The sequence below is a fragment of the Aulonocara stuartgranti genome, assembly GCF_965226115.1.
Source record: "Aulonocara stuartgranti genome assembly, chromosome: 16".
In the NCBI taxonomy this organism is placed as follows: domain Eukaryota; kingdom Metazoa; phylum Chordata; class Actinopteri; order Cichliformes; family Cichlidae; genus Aulonocara; species Aulonocara stuartgranti.
In genome coordinates, this window is record NC_138952.1 from 34,132,773 (window position 1) to 34,153,480 (window position 20,708).

The 20,708-nt window shown below is 40.0% G+C and overlaps 1 protein-coding gene and 1 long non-coding RNA gene across 13 annotated transcripts; both read right to left on the minus strand.

Moving 5' to 3' along the window:
- Positions 1 to 2,395: 2,395 nt before the first annotated feature.
- On the minus strand, positions 2,396 to 12,511 carry LOC309691368. 11 transcript variants are annotated; one of them, XR_014271971.1, is made up of 10 exons: positions 10,746 to 12,509; positions 10,047 to 10,208; positions 9,686 to 9,794; positions 9,461 to 9,580; positions 9,157 to 9,318; positions 5,165 to 5,278; positions 4,663 to 4,762; positions 4,281 to 4,438; positions 3,796 to 3,853; positions 2,396 to 2,843 (listed from the first exon to the last, which is right to left on the minus strand). It is a non-coding gene; the product is annotated as an uncharacterized lncRNA (long non-coding RNA). The 11 variants fall into 11 exon arrangements; XR_014271976.1 differs by lacking the exon at positions 4,663 to 4,762 and having other exon boundaries at positions 2,398 to 2,843; positions 10,746 to 10,906; positions 12,122 to 12,508; XR_014271981.1 differs by lacking the exon at positions 4,663 to 4,762 and having other exon boundaries at positions 2,399 to 2,843; positions 10,746 to 12,202; positions 12,408 to 12,511.
- A 2,653-nt stretch (positions 12,512 to 15,164) lies between these two features.
- On the minus strand, positions 15,165 to 18,659 carry LOC309690349 (piggyBac transposable element-derived protein 4-like). Of its 2 annotated transcripts, none has more exons than XM_082507399.1 (4): positions 18,131 to 18,659; positions 17,044 to 17,212; positions 15,914 to 16,851; positions 15,165 to 15,824 (listed from the first exon to the last, which is right to left on the minus strand). In XM_082507399.1, the coding sequence occupies exons 1-4, from the start codon at positions 18,257 to 18,259 to the stop codon at positions 15,276 to 15,278; spliced, it is 1,785 nt and encodes a 594-aa protein (XP_082363525.1). In that variant the 5' UTR covers positions 18,260 to 18,659; the 3' UTR covers positions 15,165 to 15,275. The 2 variants fall into 2 exon arrangements, with proteins under 2 accessions (XP_082363525.1, XP_082363526.1); XM_082507400.1 differs by having other exon boundaries at positions 17,044 to 17,235.
- Between the last annotated feature and the right edge of the window lie 2,049 nt (positions 18,660 to 20,708).

Genomic DNA, 20,708 nt, shown 5'->3' on the forward strand with positions numbered 1-20,708 from the left:
CTCACTGTTACATGCATTTGAATGGGAAACTCGCCTGAAACAAAGTATAGGTTTTCATTATGTGAATCATTTTAAAATCTTAGCTCAAACGGCTGCAAAACCTGTTTGCCCAGCACGGGGATATTGAGTTCTATAAGATAAAGCCATAAACATGTTTGTCTGAGTCTTCTATCAAAAGTTACAGCGATTTATATGAAGTTGTTCAAAAACGCTTTATTTCGCCAAGACAATGCGTTTCTCACTGTTACATGCATTTGAATGGGAAATTCGCCTGAAACAAAGTATAGGTTTTCATTATGTGAATAATTTTTAAATCTTAGCTCAAACGGCTGCAAAACCTGTTTGCCCAGCACGGGGATATTGAGTTCTATAAGATAAAGCCATAAACATGTTTGTCTGAGTCTTCTATCAAAGGTTACAGCGATTTATATGAAGTTGTTCAAAAACGCTTTATTTCGCCAAGACAATGCGTTTCTCACTGTTACATGCATTTGAATGGGAAACTCGCCTGAAACAAAGTATAGGTTTTCATTATGTGAATCATTTTAAAATCTTAGCTCAAACGGCTGCAAAACCTGTTTGCCCAGCACGGGGATATTGAGTTCTATAAGATAAAGCCATAAACATGTTTGTCTGAGTCTTCTATCAAAAGTTACAGCGATTTATATGAAGTTGTTCAAAAACGCTTTATTTCGCCAAGACAATGCGTTTCTCACTGTTACATGAATTTGAATGGGAAACTCGCCTGAAACAAAGTATAGGTTTTCATTATGTGAATCATTTTAAAATCTTAGCTCAAACGGCTGCAAAACCTGTTTGCCCAGCACGGGGATATTGAGTTCTATAAGATAAAGCCATAAACATGTTTGTCTGAGTCTTCTATCAAAAGTTACAGCGATTTATATGAAGTTGTTCAAAAACGCTTTATTTCGCCAAGACAATGCGTTTCTCACTGTTACATGCATTTGAATGGGAAACTCGCCTGAAACAAAGTATAGGTTTTCATTATGTGAATAATTTTTAAATCTTAGCTCAAACGGCTGCAAAACCTGTTTGCCCAGCACGGGGATATTGAGTTCTATAAGATAAAGCCATAAACATGTTTGTCTGAGTCTTCTATCAAAAGTTACAGCGATTTATATGAAGTTGTTCAAAAACGCTTTATTTCGCCAAGACAATGCGTTTCTCACTGTTACATGAATTTGAATGGGAAACTCGCCTGAAACAAAGTATAGGTTTTCATTATGTGAATCATTTTAAAATCTTAGCTCAAACGGCTGCAAAACCTGTTTGCCCAGCACGGGGACCTTGAGTTCTATAAGATAAAGCCATAAACATGTTTGTCTGAGTCTTCTATCAAAAGTTACAGCGATTTATATGAAGTTGTTCAAAAACGCTTTATTTCGCCAAGACAATGCGTTTCTCACTGTTACATGCATTTGAATGGGAAACTCGCCTGAAACAAAGTATAGGTTTTCATTATGTGAATCATTTTAAAATCTTAGCTCAAACGGCTGCAAAACCTGTTTGCCCAGCACGGGGACATTGAGTTCTATAAGATAAAGTCATGAATACGTATATCTGAATCTTCTATCAAAAGTTACAGCTATTTATATGAAGTTGTACAAAAACGCTTTATTTTGTCAAGACAGTGGGTTTTAGAGTCTTCATCATTAAATCTCTGGTTGCTTCATTTTTCTATCCTATATCAGATATTTTAAAGGCTAGCTTAGGTAAAGTTCCATTCTCATGGTGAGGCAAAGTGCTTTATGTGTGTGTGTGTGTGTGTGTGTGTGTGTGTGTGTGTGTCATGAACGGCTATAAAAGGCCTATAATTAAAGAACAAAGCGGGTTTGAGTTCGAGTTGCGGCAGACTGTCACTACTTGTAAATGGAACGCAGCCTTCCTACGGCGGACAGCTAATAACAGGAATCGGACGCGGTCCAGCCAAGTCCACAGCAACCACCATAGCAACCGCCTAGCATGACCTTAAAAACATATTCTGTCTTCATAACTATCAAAATCGTGAAATGATTTGCAAAGTGTGAAAGTGTTACAGCTGCAGAATGCTATCGCGGTATCTATGGAAGCTGTTTACATAGCTAATAATATACGATGTAACCATGGAGACAGTCAGTCACTTGAGCTAGCGGTGCATGTTTACTACAGTGAATAAGGTGATTGAGTGCACAGCGTCCACACGCTGCAGGGGGTAAAGACATTACTTCAATATTGTTTTATATTGATATATATTAGCCTTCTGTTGACCATCACCTCAGGTTCACCATTACAGTTTCAGATTACAGATGCACACTGTCTAAACACATTCAAAAACTCATGTCTCAGAAATAAGCACAGCTGTTCATGTTTGTCATTAGAGTTTTATTTGTAAGAAAATTATGAACTTCATATTGTGCATTAAATAAAAGAACATTTCACAACTCTGAGTCAACAGAAACAGGTAACAGAAATGTCTCTAATGTGTACAGTGTAGTGTAAGCATTAAAAGATCATAAAGGAAAAACTAACATTTATGTGAAACTAATTGTAATAAAAAATGAGCAGGTGCTTTATAGATTCAAAAGAAAGAATCTGAAAACAACACTTTTTTGGTCTAAGTGATCAAAGTAGAAAACAGAACTGATGTTCAAGAACAAACCGTAGCTGCACTAATATTACACATCTCGATCGTTGTACTGAACAGACATGTTGCTTTTAAAACCACATGCAGTGTGTGACCATGACTGTTCACTGAGACCATGAACGCCACTTCGCTGAAGCATTCTTCTTCTTCTTCTTGCCATTAAATTGGAAGCAGAAGCAGCACGAGCTGATTTGATCTACTGAAAGAAAAAAGCAGAACATCTGAGTTGAAACCAGTCAGCTGAAATCATTAAGACAGGAACAAATTCAATGCAGTGTCTCAAGTGGCTTAGCCTGTTACAACTGTTGATACAAGCTTAATACGGTTAACACACAGTGTCAGGGAGCTCCAGTGTGGGAACTAGTGGCTTTAGGTTTGTAGTCATTTAACTTTCATCCATTCATTCATTTAATTCAGGAGGAAGAAATGCCAGGTTGGTGCAGGCTGGTTACATGCATTTGGTCCCATGCTGCTTTAATTAAATGACTTGGTTCATTTTATGGCTGGGCTGTATATGGGGTTATATCATGTTATTTGGGCAGGAGTACCTGTCCCCTGTTAGACTTAGAAAGTTTCTCCATAAGTAGAGTTTCTAACTCTTCTAGCACATCTGTGGCTGACAGCTTTTTGGTGGCTCTTTTTACCCCACACTGGTTGTGAGTGTGTAAATAGCCCCACTAGTTATTTTGGGTTGCAGTTAACTAGGGAGGAAGGGCTGGGTATGCCATGATTAGGTGAATAACAATTATATGTGATACATAAATTTCACAATGCATGCATATATCTCTATCAATTAAACCTGGCCTGAGGGCTGCCATTTTTTACATTCAGTTATTTCTCTTAGAAATGTTGGAACTAAATAATGAATGTGTTACAGTTAAAGTGAAACACTGGTCAGTGTAAATGGCTCATTGGGACACAGAAACCTTTAAATTAAACCTGATATCTAGTGTCAAACAATATCAAAGCTGTAAAAGATGTTTACATTCAGAATTTATAAAACTATGATTGTAAATAAATTCAAACAAGTGAGCTTTTCTCTTTGTGCTGAATATCAACACTGTGGTTTCTTAGACTGTAAGCTTTACTTTAGTGCAACCAGTTGCAGAAGCTGCCACTCCAAATGTCTTTTGATAACAAGAAAAAAATACCTTTTCAGTACACGGCCTGAAGTTCTTCTCCGAAATCTTCTGCAATCGGCTTTGTCTGCTGGTTTGAAGACAATAAACCATAAAAAAGATGATTTAGTCACTTTGTCTGTGTCATGCAGCTCGAATGTGTCGTGTAACGATGTTGAATAGCCGTCGTTATCCCTCTGCTGCGTCAGTAGGATTGTACTGTACAGCATCTCATTGATATGTGAGGAATGCTAATGTAACATGATAACAGACTTACATCATTAAAATATAAAGTGCAGGAGATATTTAGATATTTTTTATATTTATATTACATTTTATAGCTGACGGATTTTACTAAATAGATAGAATTTACTAAATAGCTGGATGAACATGAAAAATATGTCTATAATAACAAATGACCATGAGAGCCAGTAGAATTAATTCAGCTGGACACTCAAAAGACGTCCTTAAATGCTCTTTAAGTGGCAGAACAGATGAACAAACAGTTAATCGCTTACTTGAGATGAAATCTGCTCAGCTACTTTGAAAACAGCTTCTAACTGGTTCCTCCTTTAACAGGATGACTGCTCAGGGGTAAGGCCATCATGCAATCCAGCAACCTTTATGGTTCTGCTTTGATTCACCAGGAACTATTAGGGAAACCTTCCAGCGCCTCCTGTGAAAGACACAGGCATAAACACACAAACATTTATTAACATGTTCCACAGTGTTCCAGTTTGATTTTCTTATCCTGTGGACAACAACGTACATGGATGCAGGTTTATTGTTAACTTTTGTAAGGTTTATTTAATGACCATATCCAGCTGCAGCTCCACTGTGATCCTGAACTGGAGAAGCACTTAAGAAAATGTGTCAATAAATGGACAAACATCAACTTACTATATTTATCCAAACAGACGGGACCAATAATGCTTCGCTGAGTTAGAGACTTTAACAGACTCTTCTATGTAAGAATGTCTCGTGCTGATATACCTGCAAACTTGACAACAAAGGTTTTTCAGACTACATGTAGCTGTCCTCTATGTCAGCTAACACATTTACATTTATGTCACACTTAGTTCTGCTTTCCCATTTTATAATTATTACTTACATTTTGATTAAATACCTTGAGTTTGTAAATGATCAGATTACATAATTGGAATACAATGTATCCAATTCAGGGTTGCGGGAGGATGAAGCCTATCCCAGCTGATACAGGACAAAGACAGGCTGCCAGTTTATTGCAGGGCTAATACAATATGTGTAACAGAAAATCCACTTAAATGTTTGATATTTCTTATAATAATCATAATTATGACTATTATTTAAAGGTTTCTTCATAAATACATTTTGATTTTTTATAACCCCTAAAATATAAACCTGAGCTGTTTCAGATTCTGACCTCTGACCTCAGTGACCTGGCTGTGTCCTCACTGCAGCTCCCTCTTGGAAGTACGTCTGCTTCTTGTCTTCCCCCAGTGTTGACCGCCTGATATCAAGATATCACGTACTGTAACTGAGGAACAAAAAAGGACAAACACTTGCCTTCATTTAAAAGTACATTCATACAGAGATAATCTATGGAAACACACTAGTTCACAGTTTGGGAGGAACCAGTTCCTGTGAAACATTTCTGTATATGAACATCATGTGGAGAATGAATGAAATGAGTTCTTCAGGTGACTCAGCAGTCCCACACTGACAAATGAAATCTAGTTAAACTATTAAGCATATTTGCTCTTCTGAAATCTGTGTTAAACAACAACAAACATAAATTAGTAACAAAAACTACAGCTGAGTATAGGCTTTACAAACCACCAGCAGCCATAATGCTAAATTTTAATCTTCAAATGTTTCTGAGCTGTCTTCAACCTGCTTTTAGCACATTAAAGTCTCAATAAATAAAGTCAATGCAGACTCAATCCTAAATGTTCAGCACACAGAGACACAGAGGTACTGTTTAAAGTTTAGTGTTAACTTGAGTCACTGATCATTCACAGTATTACAGAGTCTGGCAGTCTTTGCATGATGTCCACGTCACTGTAAGTTTCTAGCTGACTCTCAGGTGTGCCAGCAGGAAAGAGTAATAATAACCTGCATCCTGAGGTTTGTCATGCAGGATTAAAGGAGCCACGCTTTGTTCACACAGCTAGGATTGTATTTTACACTGACCGTGGGTCAGTATCAACTTCAAGAAGACAGCTGTAACTGTTGATAGAAGAATCACACACACATATTTATGGCTTTGCCTTATAGAATTCAGCATCTCAGTGCTCAGGAAATAGGTTTTGCAGCTGTTTGAGCTAAGATTTTCAAGTTATTCACAAATTAAAACCTATACTTTGTGTCGGGCAAGAACTAAATTCAAATGCATGTAACAGTGAGAAACGCACTGTCTTGGCGAAGTAAAGCGTTTCTCATCAACTTCATAGAGCTTGCTGTAACTTTTGATAGAAGACTCAGACAAACATATTCATGGCTTTATCTTATAGACTTCAATATCCCCCCAATGTGTGTGTGAGTCTTCTCTCAAAATTTACAGCTGTCTTTATGAAGTTTATGGAAAAACGCTTTATTTCACCACGTTAGTGCGTTTCTCGCTATTACATGCATTTGAATGGAGTTCTCGCCCGACACAAAGTATAGGTTTTCAATTTGTGAATAACTTGAAAATCTTAGCTCAAACAGCTGCAAAACCTATTTCCTCAGCACGGAGATGCTGAATTCTATAAGGCAAAGCCATAAATATGTGTGTGTGTGAGTCCTCTATCAAAAGTTACAGCTGTCTTCATGAAGTTGATACTGACCCAGGGTCAGTGTAAAATACAAGTTATTCACATAATGAAAACTTATACTTTGTTTCGTGCAAGAACTCCATTCAAATGCATGTAATAGTCAGAAACGCACTGTCTCGGCGAAATGAAGCCTTTTTGTACAACTTCATGAAGTTAGCTGTAACTTTTGATAAAAGGCTCAAAGCAGAGGGATAACGACGGCTATTCAACATCGTTACACGACACATTCGAGCTGCATGACGCAGACAAAGTGACTAAATCATCTTTTTTGTGGTTTATTGTCTTCAAACCAGCAGACAAAGCCGATTGCAGAAGATGTCGGAGAAGAACTTCAGGCCGTGTACTGAAAAGGTATTTTTTTCTTGTTATCAAAAGACATTTGGAGTGGCAGCTTCTGCAACTGGTTGCACTAAAGTAAAGCTTACAGTCTAAGAAACCACAGTGTTGATATTCAGCACAAAGAGAAAAGCTCACTTGTTTGAATTTATTTACAATCATAGTTTTATAAATTCTGAATGTAAACATCTTTTACAGCTTTGATATTGTTTGACACTAGATATCAGGTTTAATTTAAAGGTTTCTGTGTCCCAATGAGCCATTTACACTGACCAGTGTTTCACTTTAACTGTAACACATTCATTATTTAGTTCCAACATTTCTAAGAGAAATAACTGAATGTAAAAAATGGCAGCCCTCAGGCCAGGTTTAATTGATAGAGATATATGCATGCATTGTGAAATTTATGTATCACATATAATTGTTATTCACCTAATCATGGCATACCCACCCCTTCCTCCCTAGTTAACTGCAACCCAAAATAACTAGTGGGGCTATTTACACACTCACAACCAGTGTGGGGTAAAAAGAGCCACCAAAAAGCTGTCAGCCACAGATGTGCTAGAAGAGTTAGAAACTCTACTTATGGAGAAACTTTCTAAGTCTAACAGGGGACAGGTACTCCTGCCCAAATAACATGATATAACCCCACATACAGCCCAGCCATAAAATGAACCAAGTCATTTAATTAAAGACAGCATGGGACCAAATGCATGTAACCAGCCTGCACCAACCTGGCATTTCTTCCTCCTGAATTAAATGAATGAATGGATGAAAGTTAAATGACTACAAACCTAAAGCCACTAGTTCCCACACTGGAGCTCCCTGACACTGTGTGTTAACCGTATTTAGCTTGTATCAACAGTTGTAACAGGCTAAGCCACTTGAGACACTGCATTGAATTTGTTCCTGTCTTAATGATTTCAGCTGACTGGTTTCAACTCAGATGTTCTGCTTTTTCCTTTCAGTAGATCAAATCAACTCGTGCTGCTTCTGCTTCCAATTTAATGGCAAGAAGAAGAAGAAGAATGCTTCGGCGAAGTGGCGTTCATGGTCTCAGTGAACAGTCATGGTCACACACTGCATGTGGTTTTAAAAGCAACATGTCTGTTCAGTACAACGATCGAGATGTGTAATATTAGTGCAGCTACGGTTTGTTCTTGAACATCAGTTCTGTTTTCTACTTTGATCACTTAGACCAAAAAAGTGTTGTTTTCAGATTCTTTCTTTTAAATCTATAAAGCACCTGCTCATTTTTTATTACAATTAGTTTCACATAAATGTTAGTTTTTCCTTTATGATCTTTTAATGCTTACACTACACTGTACACATTAGAGACATTTCTGTTACCTGTTTCTGTTGACTCAGAGTTGTGAAATGTTCTTTTATTTAATGCACAATATGAAGTTCATAATTTTCTTACAAATAAAACTCTAATGACAAACATGAACAGCTGTGCTTATTTCTGAGACATGAGTTTTTGAATGTGTTTAGACAGTGTGCATCTGTAATCTGAAACTGTAATGGTGAACCTGAGGTGATGGTCAACAGAAGGCTAATATATATCAATATAAAACAATATTGAAGTAATGTCTTTACCCCCTGCAGCGTGTGGACGCTGTGCACTCAATCACCTTATTCACTGTAGTAAACATGCACCGCTAGCTCAAGTGACTGACTGTCTCCATGGTTACATCGTATATTATTAGCTATGCAAACAGCTTCCATAGATACCGCCATAGCTCTCTGCAGCTGTAACACTTTCACACTTTGCAAATCATTTCACGATTTTGATAGTTATGAAGACAGAATATGTTTTTAAGGTCATGCTAGGCGGTTGCTATGGTGGTTGCTGTGGACTTGGCTGGACCGCGTCCGATTCCTGTTATTAGCTGTCCGCCGTAGGAAGGCTGCGTTCCATTTACAAGTAGTGACAGTCTGCCGCAACTCGAACTCAAACCCCGCTTTGTTCTTTAATTATAGGCCTTTTATAGCCGTTCATGACACACACACACACATATAAAGCACTTTGCCTCACCATGAGAATGGAACTTTACCTAAGCTAACCTTTAAAATATCTGATATAGGATAGAAAAAATGAAGCAACCAGAGATTTAATGATGAAGACTCTGGGTTCTGTAGTGACCTGAATGACTCTTTGCATACAATTTATTGAAGAGGACTTTAGAATGCACTTTACATTTAGACTGTTGCTGTTTAATTTTTTACATTGTTGCGGTGTTATGTCATGAATAAAGTTCACCTGCTGGGGGTTTGATGGATCAGATCATCATAATCAATGGGTCCTGAGGTGGGCGGGACTGTCTCTGGTGATGTCACCATGAAGGAACAGCATCTGGCACGTGTTGCTGAAACATCCCAGTACACTGGTGTAGTTTCCTCTCCAGCTGTTTGACATTTGACACTTCAACATTAAGGGGAAGAAGAAGAAACAGTGTTAGGTCAGGTGACCACATGGTTTCTAAAGTAACTGACAGGAAGTAACCAGGCCGTTAGAAATGGATGGCATGTGTTTAGAGTTACTGGAGTTGGGTAACTCTACTTACCAAAAGCAGAAGCACACAGATGAAGGATCAGATGCTGAATGTTGCAGGAACATGCTCGTGCGGTGGTCATTCAGTGCTGCTCCGGCAGGTTAGACAGTCCAAGACTGATATACTGCCCATCTGAGAGTTTGAAAACACACATGCAAAGATTTATTTTGTATTACAGTCAAAGTTGGATGTTCATTTTTGTCCTTTAAAAATGTTTGTGTATTTGAAAGCGCTAACATTTAAGGATGACTTGGATCGTCTCCTTTAAAGGGGAGACAAGTGTATCCACTGATCCACGTCACTTTACCTGGATGATGACTCCTCTCCCCCTCACTCAGAAACGCTCCTAATATAACCAAGCAAATAAATAATATTGAAGATTTACTTACATCATTACAAAAACAGGAAAAACATCTCCCTTTGATTCTATTTCTCCATTCCTGCTGAACATCAGGCAACAAATATCTCAATAAATCACAGTAAAATGTAAAGCACATGTTTTCTCTGCTTTGTCTAACCTCTGCAGAGCCTCTGTCAAGAAAAACATATCTGTAAGCATAAAACAAATATACATTTCATAACACGTCACTGGACAAACCTCGGTCAGTTGATTTCCTCTGTGCAGTGCAGACGAACATCAGTCAGCAAGTCAAGGTGGTGAGATGGACTGGTGTCCTTTGTGACTCTGCTGGTTCTTCTGCGGAAATACCACTGTCTCTCCACACCGTCACCATCTGTGAGCACAAACTGCTGCTCTGCTCTGCCAGCATGTAGGAAATCACATATCACACACACAGGGGTGAAGAAACATTAGAACTCAACTTTGGATACTTTAGATCTAAACAGATCAAAGTAGCTCTTAGCTTCAACAATCAGTGAACAGACAAACAATGATACCATACTGATTCTGTATGAATACAATATGGTATTTTCAATACAGGTGTCAAATTAATTTACTAAAACTAATACAGATATATGTATTTTTTTTTTGATGAATTCGTTTGCTAAATTATAAGAATATATATTTTTTCATTTAACAATTGCAACTGAAAGAAATTAAATATTGAACAAAAATATATTGTCACATTCTGAGCATGCTCAGCATGCTGACAGACTTGAAGTTGCTACAGATTTTAAGAAGTGATAATTATAGGGAAAAAACTTCTCTTTTTCATCCGTTTAATCAAACATTTGATGCCTTAGATGTCTCAGTCCTATAGCATTCTGCAACTACAACTAAGCTGAAGCTTGGATTTGGCTGCAGGTGCCCTGTACATCCTTCTCAACATGTGGGTACCATTTAATCACACTTCTTCCTGAGCTTTGCTTCGTCACAAGACCAAAGGTGGCATCCCGTGTCACGGTCATATCATCATCCAGAAGAAACATTTGAAGAAACATCATGGAGAAGAAACATTTACGCGCCTCCCGGTTTTGTTTTCTGATCCTGCAAAAAGACTGAGGACAACAAAGCCCAGAGAACACGAGATACACAACATCCAACATTCAGACTCAACAGCCTCCATAAATGAAGAGCACCAGGTTGGTTCAGTTATAGTAGATGTCATGGAATTTTTTTAATAAAGTCTGCAACACAGAAAGAGCTGTGATCATGCTATTTATTACTGTGCACAGGAGAGCAAACACACATCAAACATCACAGTTCAGTCATGTCAGCTCTGCCACTTCACGTGTCTCGCTATGAAACCTAACGGATCAATGGTTATGCTGTTTTGTGCCCTTGACGTTATCAGCACCTGTAAAGGGAGTTGTTTTCTCAAACTGCTGAAGTAAGTTCATCTAGTTTTAGAAACTTTCATTGAACAGTCTATAACAGTGTCACAACTAAGCATATGCATAAGCACTTAAATGCTTTAAATGAGAATAACATAAAATTTCTATTACAGGAGCTAGAGCCTGTCCCAGTAGTCATAGGTAGAGCACACCTGGACAGGTCACCAGTCTGTCAGAGGACTAACACAGATGCAGCCTGACTCAATCCTAAATGTTCAGCACACAGAGACACAGAGGTACCGTTTAAAGTTTAGTGTTAACTTGAGTCACTGATCATTTGCAGTATTACAGAGTCTGGCAGTCTTTGCATGATGTCCACGTCACTGTAAGTTTCTAGCTGACTCTCAGGTGTGACAGGTGTGCCAGCAGGAAAGAGTAATAATAGCCTGCATCCTGAGGTTTTTCATGCAGGATTAAAGGAGCCAGGCTTTGTTCACACAGCTAGGATTGTATTTTACACTGACCCTGGGTCAGTATAAGTATCATACAGTTTAAACGAAGCACTGAAACTTGCACATATTTATTACAGATGCACTGAAGCTAATCGAGATATTTGCTGTCAGTCTGTGGCTGCGATTAAACACTTTACTGGAAACTTTATTAACTAGTAACTTCGTCAGTCATGACAGAAGCTAATATTTCTGTGCTAACATCGTTTAAACAGTAACAGCTTTACTCCAATATAAGCTAACGTTTACACCGTAACTTTAAGCTAGCACCATAAAGACGGTAAAACACGTAATAACATCTACAAATGCATCTTAAAGCTGTTATATTAGCACTCTGTGTATTACTAACATAACCACATTAACATTATTGACACTCGCTGGTCTGACTTAATAGTCATTCTATAAATGCTGTCCGTTTAAACGGTCTTACCTGTACACACTGCTGTATCCACCGGATTGCAGCCAGAGTGGATTCTGGAGTCTTCCCACGCTCCTGTTAGTGATCCTCCATCTGGATGGATGATAACAACCTTCTGAACAATCTAGCAGGAGATGGTCCATATCTAGGGGATATGGACTGATAACAGCCGAAGCGGGTGAATAAAGTCACCCAGTCGCTAGCTGTGCGATTACCCAGCATACACCAGCACAATATTAGGCACAGCACCACCATAGACATTTTCAGTGGTTTTGAATGCAGGACATGGTTATCTTACCTTGTAAAATGCATGACAATAAAACAGCTAACCACCATAAAATGGTATTGTGTATGTATGTATGTGCATGTGTGTGTGTGTGTGTGTGAGAGAGAGAGAGAGAGAGAGAGAGAAAGAGAGAGGGGGGGGGGGGGGAGAGATCAAAGGCGTGCGCTTATGTTTTTTCTTGATCAAGAGTGTGCCTCCTCTCTCTTATTGGATGTATGGTATAGCATGTTTATTCAGGTGCACCTTTGAAGTCTATGAAAATACTTTGCAGCCTGGTCTGAGTGGTCATTTCTGCACAGACACAATGAAGCGTGCACTCAGTTTAGAGGAGGCTGTTGCTGCAGTTTTGCACTCTCCACAAGCAGTGGAGATACTTCTGACAGCGAAGAAGAATTTTTGCCAGGCACCGAGGAGCTTTGCAGCTCATGTGCGGAGGACGAGAAGGAGAAGGAGGAAGAAGAGCAGGAGGAAGAGACAAGACTGGAGGATGGCCAGTAGAGATCTAAAAATGGAGAAATCATGTGGCAACCCACACACGAAGAGGTCCTGCTATTTTTTCCTCCCCCCATTTTAACCCCAGGACCAACCCATTATGCAATTCGTATAGGATCAGCAGCCCTGTGAGCACTTTCCATCTTTTTTTTGCAGAGGACATTATGCAGCTAATCCTGCATTTCACCAACCTGCAGGGGCAACAGGTCAGTAAAAGACTGGAAGGACATAGATGAGGCTTACATGGGGCTTGTGATGCTGGCTGGCCTGTACAGGTCTCAACATGAAACGACAACAAGCCTGTGAAATGGGGAGACAGGGCTCTTCTGTTTCATGCTACCATGTCAAAAAAAAAAAAAAAGATTTGAGCAAATTAATCTCCCGTCCAGGTCGCTAGGGGGGGGGGGGGGGGGGGGGGGCAAGGCTGTGGTTTCCTACATTCCCAAGCAAAGAAAAAAGGTTGTCTTATTGAGCACCAGGCACCGTGAGCTACAAGTCCAGGACTCTGGGAAGAGAAAGCCCCACATCATCCTGGATTATAACAAATGCAAAGGGACTGTGGATCATTTGGACCAGGTAAGCACAATTATAAGTAATTTATTTGCCAAATTGTTTACCGTTTCTCATTGTTATAACTGATAAAGTCAGATAATGTGATTATAATAGTTTTGATATGAGATGATAGTTTTAGACTATGATAGTTTTGATAGTTACAGTAAGGAGGGGGGGGGGGGGGGGTCCAGTTTGACGCCCACAGGCAGGAAGAATCTCTTGCTTATGGCTGTATAAATCTGTTCATGTCACCTGATCATTTCTTTTTGTTTTGCAGGTTTGTGGCAACTACTCCTGCCGTAGAAGGACACATAGGTGGCCCATGTGTCTGTTCTACCACATGATCGAGGTAAGCTGCTATAATGCTTTCATTCAAGACAGCTGTAACTTTTGATAGAAGACGCATATAAACATATTTATGGCTTTATCTTATAAAGTTCGATATCCCCGTGTTGAGCAAACAGGTTTTGCAGCTGTTTGATCTAAGATTTTCAAGTTATTCACAAAATGAATACCTATACTTTGTTTCGTGCGACAACTCCATTCAAATGCATGTAATAGTCAGAAACGCACTGTCTTGGCGAAATAAAGCGTTTACAACTTCATGAAGACAGCTCTAACTTTTGATAGGAGACTCAGATATGCGTATTTATGGCTTTATCTTATCGAATTCAATATCCCCGTGTTGAGCAAACAGTTTTAACACTTACACCCCCGGAGAGCAGTCATTTCGGGGTAGTACCTTAGACCCCCGCGGAGTCATCATTTTGCGTTTCTACCTTTAAAAGCCGGAGAGCAGTCAAATGCTGGAAGTGGAAGCTAAATTGGCTAGTCATTCATATGTATATTGGGTCGTTACCTAGGAATTCTGGAGGGAGGGGATTGGGGGAGAAATCAACACACATGAGTCTAGGTCCTTTGTTGCTGACATTTATTGATAAAAACAGTAGTTTCATTTCATGTTATTTCCTTTTTCATTTCAAGCAAGGAAGTGGATGTAGTTAGTAAGTAAGATATTTCAGACATTATTCTGACACAGAGGAGGAGATACTGGAATTATAATTAGTATCTATGCATGCATTTGTGATTTTGTTTGACCTTCCCATTGCTCACAATTTGAATTTGTTCACACTGCAGATGAGTGTCTCAGTCCCCAAACAAGCTCTCTTTTTCGGTGGAGAAGCAGTCTCCTCATCCGCAGTGAGTGTGGAGAAATCAACACACATGAGTCTAGGTCCTTTGTTGCTGACATTTATTGATAAAAACAGTAGTTTCATTTCATGTTATTTCCTTTTTCATTTCAAGCAAGGAAGTGGATGTAGTTAGTAAGTAAGATATTTCAGACATTATTCTGACACAGAGGAGGAGATACTGGAATTATAATTAGTATCTATGCATGCATTTGTGATTTTGTTTGACCTTCCCATTGCTTACAGTACAAAAAACCAACCATTTGTACACATATGTACTAATAATAATAAAAAGTGAGTGCAACACTGCAACCCGTCACCCCGTCGTTCAGTGGTCGTTGATCAGTGGTCCATTGTGGCACCATTCAGAGCACTGGTACAATAGTACCAGCAAGATATGGGAAGACATTGCAAATGTACTTGGATTTTAGGTTGCAAGCCACCCAAAACTTGATCCCAAACTTGTCAGGTTTACTTGCAAACACTTGGAGTGTTTCAGTATGCCATCTTAGGGAGAACTCAACACACATGTAGGTCCTTTGTTGCTGACATTTATTGATGAAAATAGAAAAAAAACCAACCGTTTGTACACATGTTTACAAATAATAACAAAAATTGAGTGAGTACATTACAACATTTTCAGCAATCACTCACAATCCTGGCACTGCCACGGTATCTGTCGCCTGCATTTACCACATGTGTACCTGTAGCAGTGAACACATCGCACAGTGGCCTGATTTTTTTTGCATCTGTGTTTGACCTGACACGTGGCCCTTTTTCCAGGGCTCGGTGTGGAGGGTTGTGTCCGAAGCAACTGTTCTTTTCTTTCCTTCTTCGCAGCTACATGAGAGTGAGCCAATTCGGTTGCAAGGGCTACCAGGAAGTCCACCCGTCTTTCCTTCGTCCCGGTGCATTCTTGATACAGCACATGTGCATTCAGTGCTGCCATGTCAATCATGTTATAAAACACGGCAACTGGCCAGCGCCGTGTTCCTTTGCGGACAGTGTACTCCCGAACCATCTGGTCCATCACATCCACGCCACACTTTGTCTTGTTGTAAAGGGTGACAGTGTTTGGCTTCCTTTTGGTAGTGTTTTCGGTCTGAACCACGCTGTGCATGCTGCTAAGAATATATACTGTCTTCTTCCGTTTGGCCGCATACGCCGTCAGCGTGGCAGCAGAGGTTGAAAACACCTAAGAAATAAGATAAATTGTTAATTCCATAGCCCTTTTACACACAATGAAACACATAAACATAGAACCACAAAAGACCTGCAACATACCTGAGTGGTGAATTCATTGCGATCTGTCTGTCTAGTGGATTGAGGAATTTCCCTGCGAATCTTGTTGACTGTGCCGAGGATGGTGGTTTTCCGTCTAAGAAGTTTTTGCGCAAGTGAAAGCGATGTGAAAAAATTGTCAGTGGTAACATTTCTGCCCTTGTCCAGGAATGGTTCCATCAGCCTCATAACTACATTTTCGGAAAGTCTCTCCCCAGTGGGACGATTGGGGTCCTTGCCAAGATATGGGAAGACATTGCAAATGTACTTGGATTTTAGGTCGCAAGCCACCCAAAACTTGATCCCAAACTTGTCCGGTTTACTGGCAATATACTGCAGGAAACTGCACCGAGTTTTTGATGGGAAAAGCTGTTCATTGATGGTGATATGTAGACCAGGGTTGTAGCACGTGATGCAGTTGGTGACAAATGATCCCCACACACTGGAAATTGCTGCGAACTTATCAGTCTTTGCTCGATCACAGCGGGTGGACTTGTCATCAAAGCGTAGGTGTTGCATGATGTCTTGGAAGCGGTTTCGTGCCATAGTTCCAATTATCTGTGGGTTTCCCAGGTTTGCTGACCAGCAGTCATTTACAGATGGAACCCTGTAAACCCCCCGCAAGATGACAATAGCAATAAATGCCATTAGTTCAGGGAGGTCCATGAACCAACAAACATGCTCCGTTTGCTGTGCATGTTGAATAGTCCATTCTTGAATGCTACGAAGCATGTCAAGAGTGATGAAACACAGGAAGCTCTGAAGGCGACTCAAGATACTTCTCCTGGCCTTAGCCGTTGGCTCTCCATCTGCAGCGTACGGTTCTATAGGGGTGAAAGGGAGACGGGTCCCCACATGTTCTTCACGCCACACTGTGCCATCTTTCGCTGTCTCAGTCCCCAAACAAGCTCTCTTTTTCGGTGGAGAAGCAGTCTCCTCATCTGCAGTGTGAACAAATTCAAATTGTGAGCAATGGGAAGGTCAAACAAAATCACAAATGCATGCATAGATACTAATTATAATTCCAGTATCTCCTCCTCTGTGTCAGAATAATGTCTGAAATATCTTACTTACTAACTACATCCACTTCCTTGCTTGAAATGAAAAAGGAAATAACATGAAATGAAACTAACCGGAAGACTGATCAGACAGCTCTGAGTCCGAATCCGGCTGAACTTCTAGGTCTTCTCCATCCGAGTCACAAGGGTCGACTTCCGCCAGGATCATTTCCAACGCCTGCTGGGTGGTGAGTCTTCTCTGCATTTTCTTTCCTTGGAGAGGAGGTCCGTACACCACAGGATTCTTCAGGGCAATGAAGGGTTAGGCTAAGTGCAGTGAGATTGTATCATATATATACCCTTGATCACAATTGATCAGTGGGGTCAGGTCACACTGATCAGCGGGGTCACACCCCCGTCGTTCAGTGGTCGTTGATCAGTGGTGCCACAATGGACCACAGAACGACGGGGTGACGGGTTTCCTGCAGTATATTGCAAGTAAACCTGACAAGTTTGGGATCAAGTTTTGGGTGGCTTGCAACCTAAAATCCAAGTACATTTGCAATGTCTTCCCATATCTTGCTGGTACTATTGTACCAGTGCTCTGAATGGTGCCACAATGGACCACTGATCAACGACGGGGGTGTGACCACATAACAATGCAACCCGTCACCCCGTCGTTCAGTGGTCGTTGATCAGTGGTGCCACAATGGACCACAGAACGACGGGGTGACGGGTTTCCTGCAGTATATTGCAAGTAAACCTGACAAGTTTGGGATCAAGTTTTGGGTGGCTTGCAACCTAAAATCCAAGTACATTTGCAATGTCTTCCCATATCTTGCTGGTACTATTGTACCAGTGCTCTGAATGGTGCCACAATGGACCACTGATCAACGACCACTGAACGACGGGGTGATGGGTTGCAGTGTTGCACTCACTTTTTATTATTATTAGTACATATGTGTACAAATGGTTGGTTTTTTGTACTGTAAGCAATGGGAAGGTCAAACAAAATCACAAATGCATGCATAGATACTAATTATAATTCCAGTATCTCCTCCTCTGTGTCAGAATAATGTCTGAAATATCTTACTTACTAACTACATCCACTTCCTTGCTTGAAATGAAAAAGGAAATAACATGAAATGAAACTACTGTTTTTATCAATAAATGTCAGCAACAAAGGACCTAGACTCATGTGTGTTGATTTCTCCACACTCACTGCGGATGAGGAGACTGCTTCTCCACCGAAAAAGAGAGCTTGTTTGGGGACTGAGACACTCATCTGCAGTGTGAACAAATTCAAATTGTGAGCAATGGGAAGGTCAAACAAAATCACAAATGCATGCATAGATACTAATTATAATTCCAGTATCTCCTCCTCTGTGTCAGAATAATGTCTGAAATATCTTACTTACTAACTACATCCACTTCCTTGCTTGAAATGAAAAAGGAAATAACATGAAATGAAACTACTGTTTTTATCAATAAATGTCAGCAACAAAGGACCTAGACTCATGTGTGTTGATTTCTCCCCCAATCCCCTCCCTCCAGAATTCCTAGGTAACGACCCAATATACATATGAATGACTAGCCAATTTAGCTTCCACTTCCAGCATTTGACTGCTCTCCGGCTTTTAAAGGTAGAAACGCAAAATGATGACTCCGCGGGGGTCTCAGGTAGAAGCCTTCTTGACTTGACTGCTCTCCGGCTTTTAAAGGTAGAACGGTAGAAGCTGGGAATTCCAGTGTTAAAGCTATGTGAGCTAAGATTTTCAAGTTATTCACAAGATGAAAACCTATACTTTGTTTCGTGCGAGAACTCCATTCAAATGCATGTAATAGTCAGAAACGCACGGTCTCGGCGAAATAAAGTGTTTTTGTACAGCTTCATGAAGTTACCTGTAACTTTTGATAGAAGGCTCAGACACACATCAATATGGCTTTGCCTTATACAATTCAGCATCTCCGTGCTGGGGAAACAGGTTTTGCAGCTGTTTGAGCCAAGAGCTTCCAGTTATTGAAAAAATGAAAGCCTATACTTTGTTTCGTGCGAGAACTCCATTCAAATAAAAGGGTTTACAACTTCATGAAGACAGCTGTAACTTTTGATAGGAAACTCAGATATACGTATTTATGGCTTTATCTTATAGAATTCAATATCCCCGTTGAGCAAACAGTTTTAAAGCTATTTGAGCTAAGATTTTTAAGTTATTCACAAAATAAAAAGCTATACTTTGTTTCGTGTGAGAACTCCATTTATGTTACGCCCCTAATCTAGGCGTGTAGGGACGCACATAAGGTTGGAGGAGAGAGAGACAAATCCCCGCCCTGGTTCCCAAGCCAAACATCCAAACCAGTTGTGAGTAAAAAAAGGTGATTTTATTTAAGGACAAGAAGCATAGCTCCAGGGTGAGCCCAGGCCAAAATAATAAACAAAACCAACTAAGACCCACCAGAAAAGACGAACTAAACCCTAGGAAAGAAAAAGAACAAACAAATGACAGAGCTATCCCTCGCTCCCTGACCAAGAAAACAGGAGAAAACGATTCCAAAAGAAAAGGCAGCTCACCCCTTCCGCTTCAGCCCACGAGTGCCTAAGCTCTCAGCTAATGCACTAGGAGCGGCTTTTACAATTCACCCTCACACAAATACACAAGATAAGCACAGGCTGGGAAAACCATGGTCAGGACCGCGACGGCTGTCAGGCTACTCGCTCGTTGCACACACTCTCTCTCTCTCCCCTCTGGAGCTGTCAGAGCGGCTTTTTGAACGTGGTCACCTGTTCCATGGTCCAATCAGCTACTCACTACTCTTCATTAGGGGAGGGACCTGTAAAGTGTCTTGAACACAGTAAAGAGACACATGTCTCGCATGTAATAGTCAGAAACGCACTATCTTTGCAAAATAAAGCCTTTTTGTACAACTTCATGAAGTTAGCTGTAACTTTTGATAGAAGACTCGGATACACATGTTTATGGGTTTATCTTATAGAACTCAAGGTCCCCGTGCTGGGAAAACAGGTTTTGCAGCTGTTTGAGCTAAGATTTCCAAGTTATACACATAATGAAAACCCATACTTTGTTTCGGGCGAGTTCCCCATTCAAATGCATGTAACAGTGAGAAACGCACTGTCTTGGCGAAAGAAAGCGTTTTTGTACAACTTCATATAAATAGCTGTAACTTTTGATAGAAGACTCAGACAAACATGTTTATGGCTTTATCTTATAGAACTCAAGGTCCCCGTGCTGGGAAAACAGGATTTGCAGCTGTTTGAGCTAAGATTTTCAAGTTATACACATAATGAAAACCTATACTTTGTTTCGGTCGAGTTCCCCATTCAAATGCATGTAACAGTGAGAAACGCACTGTCTTGGCGAAAGAAAGCGTTTTTGTACAACTTCATATAAATAGCTGTAACTTTTGATAGAAGACTCAGACAAACATGTTTATGGCTTTATCTTATATAACTCAAGGTCCCCGTGCTGGGAAAACAGGATTTGCAGCTGTTTGAGCTAAGATTTTCAAGTTATACACATAATGAAAACCTATACTTTGTTTCGGTCGAGTTCCCCATTCAAATGCATGTAACAGTGAGAAACGCACTGTCTTGGCAAAAGAAAGCGTTTTTGTACAACTTCATATAAATAGCTGTAACTTTTGATTGAAGACTCGGATACACATGTTTATGGCTTTATCTTATAGAACTCAAAGTCCCTGTGCTGGGAAAACAGGTTTTGCAGCTGTTTGAGCTAAGATTTCCAAGTTATTCACATAATGAAAACCTATACTTTGTTTCG

Coding starts and splice junctions, on each gene's coding strand:
- LOC309690349 (XM_082507399.1), bottom strand. CDS start 18,259: ATGCATGCATTTGTGATTTTGTTTGACCTTCCCATTGCTCACAATTTG. Junction 16,852..17,043: donor GCTGTCTGATCAGTCTTCCG/GTTAGTTTCATT, acceptor TTCACACTGCAG/ATGAGGAGACTGCTTCTCCA. Junction 15,825..15,913: donor GCAATGAATTCACCACTCAG/GTATGTTGCAGG, acceptor CTTATTTCTTAG/GTGTTTTCAACCTCTGCTGC.